The sequence below is a fragment of the Mytilus trossulus genome, chromosome 9 (genome assembly GCF_036588685.1).
Source record: "Mytilus trossulus isolate FHL-02 chromosome 9, PNRI_Mtr1.1.1.hap1, whole genome shotgun sequence".
NCBI lineage: Eukaryota > Metazoa > Mollusca > Bivalvia > Mytilida > Mytilidae > Mytilus > Mytilus trossulus.
The window spans coordinates 65990468-66007727 of record NC_086381.1 but is presented as its reverse complement, the minus strand read 5'-3'; the positions used below and the strand labels follow the sequence as shown (position 1 = coordinate 66007727).

General features: G+C 32.1%; 1 protein-coding gene across 2 annotated transcripts in view; it reads left to right on the top strand.

Annotated features, from left to right (window-relative positions):
* The window catches only part of LOC134683268 (uncharacterized), a 69126-nt gene that overhangs the window by 42704 nt on the left and 9162 nt on the right, over window positions 1-17260 (top strand). For both annotated transcript variants that reach the window (XM_063542458.1, XM_063542457.1), the window contains exons 30-49: window positions 80-258; window positions 954-1048; window positions 2365-2596; window positions 3478-3600; window positions 4433-4617; window positions 5162-5340; window positions 5607-5866; window positions 6513-6638; window positions 7479-7687; window positions 9275-9431; window positions 10132-10292; window positions 10637-10799; window positions 10962-11287; window positions 11770-12018; window positions 13464-13613; window positions 14481-14585; window positions 15177-15284; window positions 15455-15614; window positions 15991-16174; window positions 16705-16790. In XM_063542458.1, the coding sequence (XP_063398528.1) occupies window positions 80-258; window positions 954-1048; window positions 2365-2596; window positions 3478-3600; window positions 4433-4617; window positions 5162-5340; window positions 5607-5866; window positions 6513-6638; window positions 7479-7687; window positions 9275-9431; window positions 10132-10292; window positions 10637-10799; window positions 10962-11287; window positions 11770-12018; window positions 13464-13613; window positions 14481-14585; window positions 15177-15284; window positions 15455-15614; window positions 15991-16174; window positions 16705-16790 (3437 nt within the window). The remainder of the gene's footprint in view (window positions 1-79; window positions 259-953; window positions 1049-2364; window positions 2597-3477; window positions 3601-4432; window positions 4618-5161; window positions 5341-5606; window positions 5867-6512; window positions 6639-7478; window positions 7688-9274; window positions 9432-10131; window positions 10293-10636; window positions 10800-10961; window positions 11288-11769; window positions 12019-13463; window positions 13614-14480; window positions 14586-15176; window positions 15285-15454; window positions 15615-15990; window positions 16175-16704; window positions 16791-17260) is intronic.

The following is a 17260-nucleotide window of genomic DNA, read 5'->3' as shown; positions in this document are numbered from 1 at the left end:
CACAAAAAATAATAATACCACACTATCAGCAATTATTATTCTCTATATTGTTATATATTGTCTCCGTTATTTTTTTCAGTTATACTTCTGCCATAAGAACTGGGCTGAAGTTTGCAGGAAGTGAAAAGATAACTGTTGGAGGAGGAGAGGAATTATGGGTATTTCTCAACAAAGTTTTGATAATAGAAATCATTGCCAATAGAGCATCAGCTAGTGTGGCTTGTCAGACTGTCGATCTATCTGCAGCTGCTGCAACAGGTAAATAGGAAATCAAGAGGTATTGTGGGTAATCCAAAAATTTCTGAATCAAACAGTCTTTTGGGTTAAAATTTCAAAAGCATTCACTGATAGATATTGTGATAGCTAAAAATGTCTGATTTAAAGAATAAAATAGCTTGATAATCCATTATTTAAAAATTACCCATAAATTCTAAAATGGCAAATTGAGTTCATGATTTTGTTTAATCTTTATTATCTCCCCCTTAGTTTAGTTTCTTGATCTCCCTAGATTGCAATAAGCCTTTTCTTTATCTCATTTATTGACTAAGTGTTGTTTTTCAGTTAGTACTTACAAATATTTACTAAAAATCCCTGTAATTGTAATATATGTGATCAGATTTAGATATTTTTGTTACAATATATATGTATTCTAAGAATTACAAATCTTTGTTACCCCTGAACATACAGAAAATTCACATAAGACAATTCAAATTGCTAAATGGAGTCAAGATAACTAGAATATGATTAAAGCAACACATTAGAACAGTGTACAAATATACAGGGAGGGACACTTTCAGACAAAGGTTTGAAGATAGACAAATCCAAAAAAGAGGGGGGGAAATACTTCAATGGCTACCTTTTCCTATTAAAATTTTGTTTATTTTTCCAACTTTTATTATAAGTACAACAGCATAATGCAAGGACTTCAAAGTTACAAAATTTATTTATTTTAGGAGGTGGAACTTTAACATTTGAAGAAGGAACCATTGTTGGCGGTGTCTGTACAGGATTAACTCCCTTGGCTTCCACTGTGTCATTGGATTTAGAGGTTTGATAACTTTTACAATTACAAAGAATGTCTTTTCTATTATTGAAATTGCAATTTGCTTGGTTCTTGGGATAAACCAGTGTTTTTGGAATGCTGGCTCGAGAACACAGTTATTTCGTAGTGCATTTCTTTTAGACAATAAATTCAAATTTAAAAAATCGCACCTGCTCTTTCTCAAAAAGATTTTTACAATGTAGTGTACAACCAGTGGGACAAATAATATCAAAATTATAGAAACTTCTACCAGCTCTAACTCAATTGACAATTCTGTGTTAAGGGGGTGTAAAATTCAGTTTGACAGCTTCAGACATGATAAAATTTGACCTTTTTGAACTGGACCAAATCACTACTTAACATAAAGATTCAGCACCCAATTTTTTTTAACATGCAATTACATCACCCTACTTAATATTTCATGCATTTAATATCAAAAAATGAATTGGGAAAGTATAAAATAAAACATGCAAGTTATAAACTGTTTACACTAGGGACTACATTCATAGACAACGAAAACCAAAGGACGGTAACTGTGTTCTTGGACCAAAGAATGTCTTTTCTATTATTGAAATTACAATTTGCTTGGTATTTGGGATAAACCAGTGCTTTTTTGGAATGCTGATGAATTTCATATTACAAACAAAACAAGAGTTTTAAATTGCTTGGGCAAAATTTATTTATCCAAAACATCCATCTTTATTATTATGGACTTCTGGGTCAAATTAGATATTTGGAATCCAGAGCAATGATCTAAAAGCAGCAGATTTAACATATTTCACAAAAGGAAACGAGGCGAACAGTAATAGAAAAGTCATCATTAAACAAATTCCTTTTGCACATTTTTTATTGATTAAAAATGTATCAATTTCAAAAATATAACAAAATAATGGGATACATTATTACTGTAAATTCAGAAATTAATGCGAGGTTTTTATTATTGCGAAAAATGCGACTGAGTTGTAAACGCAATAATTTAAACTCGCATTTTGAAATATTTTATATGAATTTAACAGGATTTTTCTCAAAATCGTAAAAATTAAAATCGCATTTGAGCCTTAAATGACATAATCCCAATAATAAATACACGCAATAATTTCTGAATTTACAGTATTCATTGAATAAAATTTGTTTTAGATTTCTTAGGTTGAAGCAAACCATGACTTCCAAATGTTCAAAAATGTCACTATAGTTCTGTATGGAATTTATAGGCACTAACAATGAAATAAAGTAGTCATGAAAATACAATTATATTCTGTCTAAGATAATTGGTATTTGGGGAACATAAATGAATCAACAGTATTTCTAACTTGTCTTTGTAGGTTGATGATTCGTACCTGTTTGAAATATTCCATGTGGAACGAGCTGGATGTTCTTCTCAGTTGTTACTCCATTTCGACAGTGTCTATCTGACTAATCATGTTGGCGACACAGAACCCATGCATTATAAATATACAGCTGCTGAGAATCTACATGTGAATGGTTTAGTGGGAGAGTTCACCTTATGGGACATCTTCACGTCAGGGCCACCATATACAATAGAACTTTATAAAGGTCAGTTTATCCATCTTTTTTTTAATTTCTTATCTATAGTTGTTGAAATCCTTAGTCCTTTTGAAAAGATTAAAACATTTTAATAACTTGTAAAATGTGGAGGACCCACTTTGTCATGAGCGAAGATAAAACAAAATGGAGTTCCTAAGAGAAGTTATGCATGGGGCAGACAACAAAATATAAGATGGGTTCTTCTAAAATTTGATTACTATGGAAAGTTAACACTGAGAGATGTATAAGATCAATTTTCAAAGGGACAAATTTCAGTAAGGTGATGAAACTCTTTTTATTAGTATTGTTTTTTTGTCATAGTTATTTCCATCAATGCTCTTAGATATGAAAAAAAAAAAAGAAGGAATGTAACTTTTGTGACTTGGAATACTAGAATAGACATGTAATGAAAATAGTTGACACAAAGATACAATATCACTGGTTTTAAGAGTTATTTCCCATTAATTTTATCTGCTTTCTTAAAAATGTATAAAATGTAAAATGATATGAGGAGCTTGAGAAGGGTAAGCATGTCTTGCTAACTAAGACATATCAGAAGCTCTAAATGTACCAAGATAAAACATATATATTTGTATGTGTTCATATAAACACACAAAAAAACTGATGTTAGCAAGAAGCATGGAAGTAATTTAAGATATGGATGCATATATGAAAGTCCTGATCAGGATTTAAATATTCAAAAATTTTGAAGTAAAGATGGTCATAGAAAACATAAATTTGCTTCAGCCACTGAGTTACTTGAGCTGAAAGTTGCTAAAGCAGATTGAGGGAATGCAAAATTCAATACAAAAGCTAAAAGATAAATCTGATGTATGAGACAGATTGAATGGAATAAAATGTGCCACTAGATTTTATTAGTTTTATTTTAGGAAATGAAGCTCGACATTTTGCATTCAAAGATGATACAACAACCAATCAAAATGCAGCCACTACAGTAGCTCCACCTACTTATAGTTATGTCACTGTTACTGGCACAAGTCTCCAGTATATTGGTAGGTTTCAATGTAAATATAACGGAATTTGATGAGACTTTCATTAAAGTGAGAGGGTTAGCGCTATAAAACCAGGTTTAATCCACCATTTTCTACATTTGAAAATGCCTGTACCAAGTCAGGAATATGACAGTTCTTGTCCATTTGTTTTTGATGTGTTTTGTTATTTGATTTTGCCATGTGATTATGGATTTTCCGAATTGATTTTCCTCTAAGTTCAGTATTTTTGTAATTTTACTTTTTAGATAGATGTATATTGCAAACGTAATAATAGCTCTATGGAATATATAACAGTAAAGGTCTTTTGAAATTCATATCTCAAGCTTTGTTTTTTTTATTCAGGTGTAATACTACCATTGATTTTCTGAAGTTAATCTTTGTTAAATTTGTTTTGCAAATTGTGCAGAATTTATCTTGGTTTTAAATAAATAAATACTTACAATGGGTAAAGTTTTATCCTGTTCAGTGCTAAAAAAAAATTCCACACAACATTTCATTACATATAATAAAAAATAATATCACTGGAAGTTAACCAATCACATTTTCACCATTTTTCACCATTTTTTTCCTGTGTACAATCTTTACTAATAATGTTACCTCAAGTTTAAAAATATTCTATATAAACACTAAATAGAAAAATAATGGTGCTTGAAAACACTCAAGTAGTTTTGAATAGGAAAACATTATCGGAGGGTGTTAAAAGAAATGGGCTTATAAAATCATTATTGGCAAAACTTTTCATTTGATCGGAAAAACAAGCACACTTCCATTTCTTCAATTTTCTTCAGCATTTGCTATCTTTTTTTTCATTGGCTCTCTCCTCTATTTTTAGCTTGTACCAGTAACACACAGACCCCAGAGCCAGTAAATGCGGCTATGGAAACATTCACCGTAACAACATCACAAGCACTGCTGACTCTGGCAACCGAACTTAACTTTGAAGTTGCTGAGTCATATAATCTTGTCTTCAGAGTGATTGATTCTAATGCTGCCCAGACTGGGTCATTGGTTGTCAAGGTAACTGTTGCTGTAGAATTTACCTTTTTGCAATTTGATTGCATTTTTTAACAGTTTTATCCTGATATATTGATATTATTTCTGCCCATGGTAAGAAACTGTTTCTTTGACTATAGAAAGTTTCTGCTAAATGACTACATCAATTTTTATGCCCCTCGAGGAGGGGTCATTTAGTGTTGCTTTTTAACAGTTTATACATCTGTCTGAACAGTCATATTTAGTCTGAAAATTGGTTCTCATGCTCTAAAATTTACACTTTTGTATTTTATTATAGATATAAGGGATTTGGTATGATTGCCAATCAGACAAATATTCTTCAAAAGATCATAGAAAAGGATATAAACAACTACTGATCATGCTGGGCACAAACAATGGCAAAACCACAAAATAAAATATCCACAGACATACAATGAGATTGATACACACACATGTATAAGTGTATTCACAGTATTCCAATTTCCATTCTTGACACTCATAAATACATTGCACTGTATAATGTGTAAATACACTTGTTCAAATTTTTCGTCTATTCTTGTCATTCTAGGTAGCTATTAACGATGTCAATGATAACTGTCCAGTGATGAATATTACAAGTGATTTATACTTCACAACGGAGCGCCCTCTACTTCAGCTAGATCCATTGTTTATAATAGGGGCTACTGATGCTGACAGTGGTACTAATGGTCAGTTTGAGTACCATGTGTCAGGAGTTCTTTTTGAAGAGTAAGTATGGTCAATACAAACGAACTGAACCCCCTATTTTTATAGGCCCTGTAAAAACCTGATGATATAAATGTGTATTCTGCAAACCCAATTGTTCATGAAATTTAAAATTTTATCAGTTCAATCATATCCTTCAGATGCTACACAATTTACTAATCTATAATAGAATTATTTAAGGAAAACAGTAGTTTACAAACTATCTATAAAAGTTTCAAATATGTTGTATTCAAGATCATGTCATGACATATTTTCCATTACATTTCCAGACCATCATTAGACTACAGTGAAGCACTGGCCATCAGAGAACAAGTTTACAATGGCACCACAGAAGTTACTGTAGAGGTCGCAGTGATTGACCTTGGGACTCCACCTCATGGCAGTGTTTTTAATGTGACTGTCAATCTCAGTAATACCTGTCTTATAGATGAACTTTTTGACAGGACCAATATCACATTCATGATAAATACGACAGATAGTGATGGTGAATTTTATCTGAGGATACCTGGCTACTGGATTGTGGATTTTCGTAAGTACCATTGTTTCATTATTATTATTGATATAATTAGATACTGTGAATTTTAATAATTTGCTGGTATTTGTTCTGGATTAAGGTAAAATTGTATCAGGAAAAATATTTGTGTTGGTACTTTTGACAAGTCTGCATACATGCCTATGTAAAATTTGAACTGTGAAGATTTTAGAATTATTATTTTTGTGATATACAGACGAAATTGACGAAAAATTAACAAGTAACAAAATTGCAATATATTTCAAATACAGGAATTTCAAATTGAGGAAGTGTTAATGTGAGTTATAAGCAAACAAGGTTTCAGGGTAAATAGAAATCACCCTGTATCAGTTCATATATATCTTTTTATGTGCCTTAAAAGCAATTTCTCCTAAAAAGCTGAATGGATATTGATGAAACCTAACACAGTTGTAGAACACTACCTAAAATGAGCAAAACTGTGTTCAATTATAGGTTGTTGTGGAACTTCATAGTGGTGTTCAAAGTGAAACTCATGAAATTGAGTTCTCCAAAAATAATCTCTTTTTTTCACACAAAAAAAAAATAAACAAAAAAACAAAAAAAAAATTAAGGAAAATGTAATTGGAATGTTCACGGTGTTATTTTTCTTTGATACCATTCATTATTTCTTTGTTACTTTCAGAATGTGATGAGATTATAGGAATATCCAGTGGTATTGTGAGAGATGAACTAATAACAGCCTCATCATCAAGAGATGAGTATAGTACACCTGCCAGAGGAAGGCTCAATCTTACACATCTTGATGATAGTAAGTACACTTTTATGCCCTATATTTTTTTTTAACCTTTGAAATACAAGGAATGAATAAAAAGATGTGGTATGTGTTTTAATGAGACAACTAAGTCATAATGTATAAAGACTAAACAATTGTATGTCAAAGTATGGTCTACAAAGCGAAGCCTTGGCACAAACTGAAAACAGCTAACTATTGACAAATGACTAGTGATAAACAATTCAACAGGAAAACCAATAATCTGATTTATATGAAACATCAAACCAGAAACGCATATGAACTACACCAACAATAGACTACTACTGATTCTCTTTCTGAAATTGGCATATGAAAATAAAAAGGTCTTTATAGGCTTTTTTAAGATTTTTTTATGCCATTGACCATCAAATTGGGAAAAACATCAATTATTTTGCAATACACTCTATTGCTATTTGTCCACCATAACTGGACATCATAAAAGTTCTTGTGAAATTTTGACCTACTAGAAAATATGCCACAATGGAAAAGTAATTGGTTTATGGTGTCAAAAGTTCAAGCAGGATCGACAGATACTCTGGTCAATCAGGACAGATTTCCAAAAAGCAATTAGATGTATTGAGAAAAGAAATTTACTTGGAATTTAGAAAAAATTGTATTTTGTAGATAAAATGATTTATGTGGGTTGGCAAAGTCCACATACAAGGCTATATGAAAATTTTCAAGTTGATGAATATTAAATAAGTGGTTAACCTATATTTATAAAATTTACAAAACTTAAATCCCGTGAATAATGATTCATCCATGCTATGTAAAAAACAAAGAAAGGAAAGCAATTTTGTACAAAATTTATAATAACATGCCATTTGTTTTTTTCAGCTGTAACAGCTTTTTCCGGTGCATGGGTGGCTGGGACAAATGATGCTGACCAGTACATTCAGGTTGATATGGAAGATCCGTATAAATTTACCAAATTATACCTACAAGGTCAGTCTGATGAAGCCAACTGGGTGACTGCATTTAAACTCTACTATACAGACGATGAAGCTGGAAACTGGACACTGTATCAGGATAGTTTGGGACAGTTCGTAAGTAACAATATACATACATTTATTTTCTCCTTCTTTTCACTCCTCCAAAAAATAAAGTTTTTCTGAATAAGATATTGTAGAAAAAAACAAACACAGCATAGAGTTGTGTGTTCCCTACAATATCGCCTTTAATTTGACATGTTCAACATAAATATTTACAATCAGCCATAATATGGGTACCTAGGAGGGTGGCGAATAGTATACCAAACTAACATACTATCTTGTAACGTGTGTCCCATTTGTGAAACACACCTCAAATCTTCCTTATATACTGAGTCAGTATTACTGACTGCCGAAATCGTCTGTGCAGAAAAGAATACAATGGGTATTACCCAATCTCATTTAAGTATAGAAAGATCCTTAATTATAAAACATAGGACCGTAAAGAATTGTATATATTATGGCTTCTTTTTTGAGGATTGAGGGTAGGGTTTTATAGTCTACAGATTACTACCTCTACATTACAATATACTGAAGTCTGAAACTAGGCTTACTGGGTGGGTACACATTTTCATGAGTTGAGAAAAATATGTTTTTTCATTGGTAATTAACTTGTGATTTATTCATCTATTCTGGTCTTGGCTTAAGATATTTTACCCATGAATAGTGGTCACACCTACTTGAAACTAAGTAAACATGTTCATTAGTTACAATGAGAACTTGAAAGTATCTTTATGCAAAGTGAGAGCTTTAACCCAGATTTTATGATACACTGAAAATTAAAATTTGATTGGTTTTATTTTTGCCCCACCTACGATAGTAGAGGGGCATTATGTTTTCTGGTCTGTGGCTCTGTTTGTCCGTTCGTTCGTCCGTCCGTTTGTTCGTCCGTCCCACTTCAGGTTAAAGTTTTTGGTCAAGGTAGTTTTTGATGAAGCTGAAGTCCAATCAACTTGAAACTTAGTACACTTGTTGCTTATGATATGATCTTTTTAATTTTAAAGTCAAATTAGAGTTTTGACCCCAATTTCACGGTCCACTGAACATAGAAAATGAAAGTGGGAGTTTCAGGTTAAAGTTTTTGATGAAATTGAAGTCCAATAAACTTGAAACTTAGTACACATGTTCCCTATAGTATCAACTTCCTAATTTTAATGCTTAATTACATTTTTACCCAATTTTACGGTCCATGGAACATGGAAAATGATTGTGCGAGTGGGGCATTTGTGTACTTTGGACACATTCTTGTTTTTTCAAATAACACATATCAGATCCTTTGAAACATAAGTTTGTTTGGATTTTTTTTTAAATTGACTAAATGTAGCACTTTGTCAAATAAATAAATGAGACATTGTTTTAAAAGAAAAATATTTGTATTTGAAATATGGACTGAGTGCCCAAAAATAACCTTAATGGTAAATAATCGAAAAATCAATAAAATTGAATAAAACAGCTTATGAAATCTTAAGCTAAACCATTGTATTTAGATGTATTTTGTTGTTTTCATAGATATTTTATATAAACTATGTAAAAATTTGTTTTGATTATGTTTTCAAATTATACTGAAAAACCATCAGTTTGTAAAATTTGTTATTGTTATTGACTTACAATTTGTTAAAATACTGTATGTTTTTAAATTTTCAGATATTCCTAGGAAATATTGATAGTACCTCCACTGCAGAATTGACCCTTGACCCTCCTATACTGTCAAGATATATCAAAATAAACCCCCAGAACTGGACAGGGGCTATAGCACTAAGGATGGAATTAGCTGGATGTACTCAGGCAGAACAATTCCATTGTGAGTACAGTTTCAAACTTTAGAGCAAAAATATTTATACCCCAGCTTTACCTCTTTTGCTGTCAGTCCGTCTGTCCCATTAGTATTTTTAGTCACATCTTTCTCAGGAACTACTCATAGAGATTTCTTAAATTTGGTTTCAGGGTCTTATATACATCAGCTATACCATGTGATGTGTTTTCAGATTCATCACATAACAACTTCCTGTTTACCGAACACTTGTATCATTTTACATATGATAGCCAATTTAAAAAAATTCGTCACATTTCTCTGAGGAACTACAATACAAGGATTTCTAAAATTCGGTTTCAGGGTTTATATTAGTCAGATATACTGTGTGATGTGCCTTCAGATTTATCACTCAACTTCATGTTTACCCTATACTTTTAGCGGGCCGGGGTATCATTAGTGAGCTACTTCACTTGTTAAATTGTTTGGAGAGAGGGATGAACATGAGGGCTGTTTTATTAGAAAACATATGGGACCTGGGGAAGGAACACTTTAAAAATGTGGTACCCATCTACTGTCTATTTATTTTTAATAAATAGTAACCAATTACCCAAAATTGAGGAAAAAACATTTTTTTCTGGGATATATTTGATTTCATGGTATATTCACCAAAATATATGATTTGACCTAAAATTAAGTGATCTTAAAAAATATATCAGCTTCATTTTGAATTTGTTCTTTTCTATTGCAGGGGACTTTACGTGTGAGAGGTGTTACACATCTTTCTACTGTCTTGGTGATGGAGCAAACCATACGTGTGGTAGATGTGAAGACTCAGGCACATGTGACAGATCTCCAACTGAACACTCCTTTGGTGCTGCTGGAGAATGTTCTCCTTGTCCTATAGGATGGGTAGGTATTCTAACACTACGGTTACATGGTTATTCCACTGATCAAGAATAAAGGGGGAGGGTTGAGATATAAAAAAAAAAATAGCTTTCAAAATTCAAATGCTTTACTAGTGAATGGTGCACCCAGACTCCGCTGAACTATTTCAAATTCCCACATATGCATGTCTGTCCTGAGTAATTAATATCATCTTTCATTGTCTTTTTTTAATTCATATAGTTCTTTTCTTTTTCCTTTTTCTTTGTTTTTGATTTGGGAGTATGGAAGATCTTTGAAAGGCTCTGTTAAGTTTTTTCTCCCCTAGACTTCTGGCAATTAAAATCTTGGAAATGACATCTATTTTGTAGATATGTCAGGATGGTGTTGCCTCTAGGTGTGATGATTACCATTATGTTAACTGTACTGATGTATCGTGTCCTAGCGTATGTGCTGCCTGTGATCCAGGGTATGCCTGTAGAGGAGGACAGAGCTACATATGTGATGTGGGAACATTCTCTGATGGATCTACAGGTAAGTTGTCTATTTGGTGAATAATATATAAGAAAAAGAGGGGCGAAAGATACCAAAGGGACATTTAAAGTCAAAAGTGGATAATAAACTGAAAACGCCATGGCTAAAAAAATTTTTTTTTAGATAAACCCTGACTTAAACCTTTTTCCATTTATTCAACAGAATTTTGTGAGATGTGTTCAGAAGGAACCTACCAGGATCAACAAGGGCAGACGGGCTGTAAAAACTGTGCTGCTGGCTACTTCAGCGCCACCTCAAAAGATCGGTGTGATCCATGTGACGTTGGGTCCTACAGCCTTGGTGACGGGTCTGGGGGATGTGTTGGATGTTCTGGTGAGGCTGAATGCCCCTGCATGGGTAACCAAACCTGCTTCATTGCTGGGGAATACTCAACCACTTGTATCAATAAAGGATCAGGGTCACATGAATGTTTGACATGTCCACCTGGATTCACTGGTGATGGAAATACTTGTGCTGATATAGATGAGGTAACTATGGTAACATATTCTTTTAATGAAACCTCAATTTTTTGGAAAGAGAAACGAAACAAAAATTACAGTAAAAAATTGATATAATGACAGATCTAAAGATTTGAACTATGAATACTTATAATCAAATGTTAGAGGGTTATTTGGTCTCTTGTAAGTTTGTTCATGGAACATTATTAGGTTAAAAAAAAACATACACTTATCAGATTATAAAAATGGCATGCCTTAGCAAGTGATGATGACTGACTTCGAGGATATTGAGAATGGTCATTTTAATTTACTCTTACCAGAATATGCATGCACATTTTTTTCACAATTTTTCTTGACTATTTTATTTAGATTTACAGCTTGAGACATTGTATTGACATTAAGTCATACATTTTACTTTTGAAGTCTTAATTTTTTTGTTTATTTTTTTTTTTTGGGGGGGGGAGGTAATTTGGTTTGTTTAGTATAATTCATTCTGTCATATTTTATTCCAGTGTGCCTTTAATCCATGCTGGGATCCAGCAGCCTGTATCAACAAAGCACCAGGGTACCAGTGTTCAGCCTGTCCCTATGGTTACACAGGATCCAATGAGGATGCTTTGTCCCAGACAATACATTTGCGTGTGTTTGAGTCGTGTAATCAAGTGGTGTCTGCTTTACCACAACAGAATTGTACGGACATTGATGAATGTGCTGCAGGAACACATATATGTGATGTCAACTCAGAATGTATTAATACCATTGTAAGTTATTGCATTTGTAGCTTAAATTTTCAGTTTTTGTAATTTTTCTCCCAAGTGAATAATATATTAGCAACATTTGCAAGAAGAAAAATTATACAGAATGATATAAATTGTTCTCAAAATTTTGAATTTGATTGTGATCTTTTACTATAGTATATCACAAATATGACTAAAACTAAAAAAAAAAATTTGGTTTCATTTTGTCCCCTTTCGTTTCGAAATGAATAATGGTGACATTGATGAGTGTAGAGTGAAAATTAACAATGGTTTTTTATTGTGCTATTTTCAATTCATTTAAGTCATCTTTTAGTGGTGTTACATGCTTGTAATGAATAACACAAGTTGCTACCACATACTTGTGTTATTATGTAGGGAAGCTTCACATATGGATATTTTAGTGAAAGCACACATATGCTATTTTATAGACAAGCTATATATATATATGTAGGTCATACCTGTCAACTGACCCGTTTTGTGCGGGTGTGACCCGAGATTTTCACAATTCTGAGGGATCACCCGGAACACCCGCCGGGTCATTGAAATAACCCGGGAATTCCGAAAATGACCCGATTTCACCCGTATTTCTTAGCCTTGAGATTGATTTCATAAGTAATATTCCTTTGAAATACCGGCAAATTCGTAATTCTTCCATGAACAGGAAGTTCATCTATAGCTATGTAAACTGTCAAAGTAAGTGACCCATTAAGTGCATGGCTTTATTTGACAGCTTTGGTATCAAACACACTGTTCATTAACACCAATTACCTAAGCTTTAGGTCGTAAATAAATTGCACTATAAACATAAACAAACATATTTCAACTAGTTACTTCCCCTTATTTGTCACCATTCAAAATTATACCTTATATTTAAATTTTATGGGTGAAAAAGATTAAATCATAAAAAATATAAAATTCAAATACATATTGAAAAATAACTTTTCAATATTTTTATACCTTTATACAATATTTAAAAAAAAGTTGAAAATTATTTTTTACATTTATACTTCCTTTTACTGTATTACTATATTTTATCATACTCTAATTTCCCTTTAAAATTGGAAATGACTTGATGAAAGTTAACATAGCTAGTAACCTTACACCTTCTAAAATATTACATGGAAGTGGTCGATTATTACAAAAAGTAAGGTATACAAGACAGAGTTACACAAATTTATAAAAATCTCTAAGAGTGCAATGAAACAAAAGTTAATAAGATTTAAAATGACTGAACCAAGTGAACATGCATTGATGTTTTTGTATCTTTGATATACATTGTAAGAAAATGTACCATAAATACTGAAATTCAGCTAGAAAAACTTCGTACGCGTTATGACCTGAGATTTGATTCTTCAATGCAGGTCATGACCTGCATTTTCATCCTCACAGGTTGACAGGTATGATGTAGGTGTTGTTACAAAAGCTATGAGAGAGTTTTTATTTTTCAGGGAAGTTACAGATGTGGGTATTGTAATGAAGGCTATGAGGGTGTGTCCACACACTTTTGTTATTCTACAAATTATTGTGACACAGGACAACATGACTGTCATAGTTCAGCTACCTGTGTTTATCTTAGACCTACAGAATATAGATGTGAGGTAAGCAAGTATTCTATAACTTTACAGAACTGTGATACTCTTGAATATATTATTATTCATTTGATACTTATAATTTTAATTATAATTTTGAGGGTACAGGAACACCAAGATTACAAATGTTAAATGAATTATAATTTCATTATATATAAGAATTTATACAGATTTCAGGTGCACCATGAAATAAAGTATCAAAGAAAAATCCTTGATAATATAACAATATCATATCAACGCTTTGCCATACTTTGTTTCTACAGAATTGAACCAAATAGATTTATAGCAAAATATTGATAATATATAAAAAAAGAAGATGTAGTATGATTGCCAATGAGACAACTATCCACAAACTACCAAAATGACACAAACATTAACAACTATAGGTCACCGCATGGCCTTCAACAATGAGCAAAGCCAATACCACATAGTCAGCTATAAAAGGCTGCGATAAGACAATGTAAAACAATTCAAACGGTGAAAACTAACGCCCTTATTTATGTAAAATAATGAACGAAAAACAAAAATGTAGTTTGCAATTCCATTATTACTTGGTTATCTTAGTGGTAGCTAAAGACCCTTTCATAGTGAAGACACAATGTTGGTCATCTTGACATAGATATACTGTAAATTCAGAAATAACTGTGTGCAATTATCTTTATTATTATTGCGATTTTGTCCTTTTGGACAAGAACGCATTTTTGACTTTTGCGATATTGAAAAAAGTCCTGTTTAATTAATATAAAAAAAATTCAAAATGTGAGTTTGAATTATTGCGATTATAACCCTGTCGCATTTTTCGAAATATATGAAACATCACAATAAATTCATTGATATTTTTGATCAGTCACATAATATTTTATTTACCACTTTCAGTGCCCTGTTGGTTATGCAGGTAATGGTAAACAATGTGGATTAGATTCTGATTTAGATGGACATCCTGATATCACCATAGCTTGTACAGACTGGGGATGTTATATGGTAATGTATTAATTGTACTGTAAAAACAATTTTTGAAGTGAACTATATATAAAGCTGATTTTAGCTATGTTTTGTGCTATCTTTAATTTGGGGCCAGTGGTGACAGCAGTGAACAGCTGAGTCATTCATTCACTACCCCTTCCTTGTCATTTATTTGGAATTTTGAAAAAATCATACCCCATCAAATATTTTTGATACACAATAAAAGTATATAGCTCTAGAAAGTTATTTCATGGGGAGTGGAAAAAAATTGTAAATTCTTCTGATTATTTCAGATACTTTTCATATATTGAGAAGCTTGAAAAGAATCTTTTTCAAGCTGTGCATGCCTAACACTCATAAATGCAACCAACCCCAAGCAGCCTATAATAGCCCATGCAATATCACTAATATAAAAAAATACTATTATTTTGATTTTTACTTGCAAGTTGCAATCATGAGTAAAGTAAAACAAAAACTTTATTGATTAACATATTCAAAGAAAAAGGTGTTGCAATTTATGCAATCACATTAATTTTCACTTTTTATAAGAACTTGTATCTGGTACAATGATTTAATTTGGATTTTTAAATGTACTTCTCTTTGTTTTAGGACAACTGCAGGACTATTCCAAACTGTGGCCAAGAGGATGTAGATAATGACAACATGGGAGACGACTGTGATTTTGATAAGGACAATGATGGTCTTATAGACTCTATAGTAAGTATTTTAGTTTCTGTATGTTGGGTTGTTATAATAGTTTGTGGGATACATGAATTTTTTGGTAAAGGTGAACCATCAATTACTGTAAATTCAGAAATTGTTGAAAGGTTTTTATTATTGCAAATAATGCGACAGAGTTATTGTTATAAATGCCACTTTATTTTAAGGATAACTGTCCCTACTTCAGAAGTTTTGATTCCACAGATACTGATGGAGATTCTGTAGGTGACCCCTGTGACAACTGTCCGTCTGTCAGTAACAGTGACCAGAAAGACAATGATGATGATGGCATCGGTGATGTATGTGACTCAGATGATGATAATGATGGTAAGATATTGTTCTGATTTATGATACGCATTTCATAGTTGTTGAGTTGTCTCCCTTGTGACTTTGTTTTAATAAGGAAGAAAATTTCATTCGATTTTGATATGGAAAGCACGTCTAATAAGGGTAAATTATCTTTTAGTAAAAAGAGATATCTTATTTAAATGAGTTTTTTGAAAAAAAATTTAAGAATAAAGTAATTATAAGGTATTCCATGTTAAAAGAGGCAAAATTTATAATGTTGAATTTAATTAAAGAATCGTAGAAAAGGAATGATTGCTGGTTTGTTGCCTAATGTGACTGAGAGAGCAGGAATGATAAATTATCAGAAATGTGTAAAATAAATAAAAACATGTAATATTATTTTCTATTTATACAGGCGTTGCCGATACTAGTGACAATTGTCAGTTTGTTGCCAACCCTGGACAAGAGGACAGTGATGGTGATAACCATGGTGATGCTTGTGATAACTGTGTCAATGTATCCAATAACCCACAAACTGACACGGATGAAAACGAAGTGGGTGATTCTTGTGATACAGTTGGGGGTACAAATAAGGACAAGTAAGTGATTTGGATATAGTATTTGATCTGTAGTTTTTAGGGGATACCTTTGAGTTTTTGTACCCCATGATCAGTTATGAACAAACTATTGGATTTTTTTGGGAGTGGGGTGTAATATTAACATCACCATAACCATTTGTCCATTCACACTTCTTTTTGCCTATTATTCTTCCATTTTTATTTTTTTTTCACCATGGAAAAATGGCTGATGATTGAAACTTTGAGATTTGAATTAATTTTATTATTTTTTTCTCTTTTGAAATAATGACTCTTGAAAATAAAAGTTTGGTGTATTTTACCAAAAAAAAATAATAGCAACACAATAGAATTTAAAACTTGTTGTCTGAAATCAATAAGCTGCATTTACTTTAGCTTTTAAATTTTTCAGAAATTTCAGTCATTTAAGAAAAATTTCATCTCATTCTGGGAGTTGTAGCCACTAAGCAATTTTATCTGATGCAGCACTTAAATATTAGCAATCAAAGTGTAAGCTTTGCATAGAATATAAGTAAATGCTATGTGTGTTACAGGGATGGAGATAGTATACTGGACATCAATGATAACTGCCAAGAGGTACCAAATGGAGACCAGTCTGATATTGATGGTGATGGAACAGGTAACCCAACTCATTGAACATTTTATTTCCAAATTTTTGTTAAATTGTTGCATTCATCTTTAAGATTTACAGCTAAAATAGATATTATGAAAGCATGAATTTGTTGGTTACCTATATTTTTGAGCTTTGATATTTGTAAATATTGCAATGAAATTAAAGGTAAGTACAGTCAAACCTGCTTAAGACCTGTATTGACAAAAACCCGTGTTAAAAGACCACCAATTTTTATCCCTTTGAAGTACATTTCATATACATTGAACCTGTATTAAAAGACCACCTGTCTTAAGAGACCACTCTTTTGCTCCCCCTTAAGTGGTCTCTTAAGGTGGTACCTAACACTACAGGGAGATAACTCTGTAAAGTTAGCTAAACGTTTTAATGACGTTGTGTTGGAAAATGAATATAAAGCTTCTCAATGATCAAAATTGGTGTTTGTCAAACTGTTATATAACCAGTGTAATTTTTCTGAC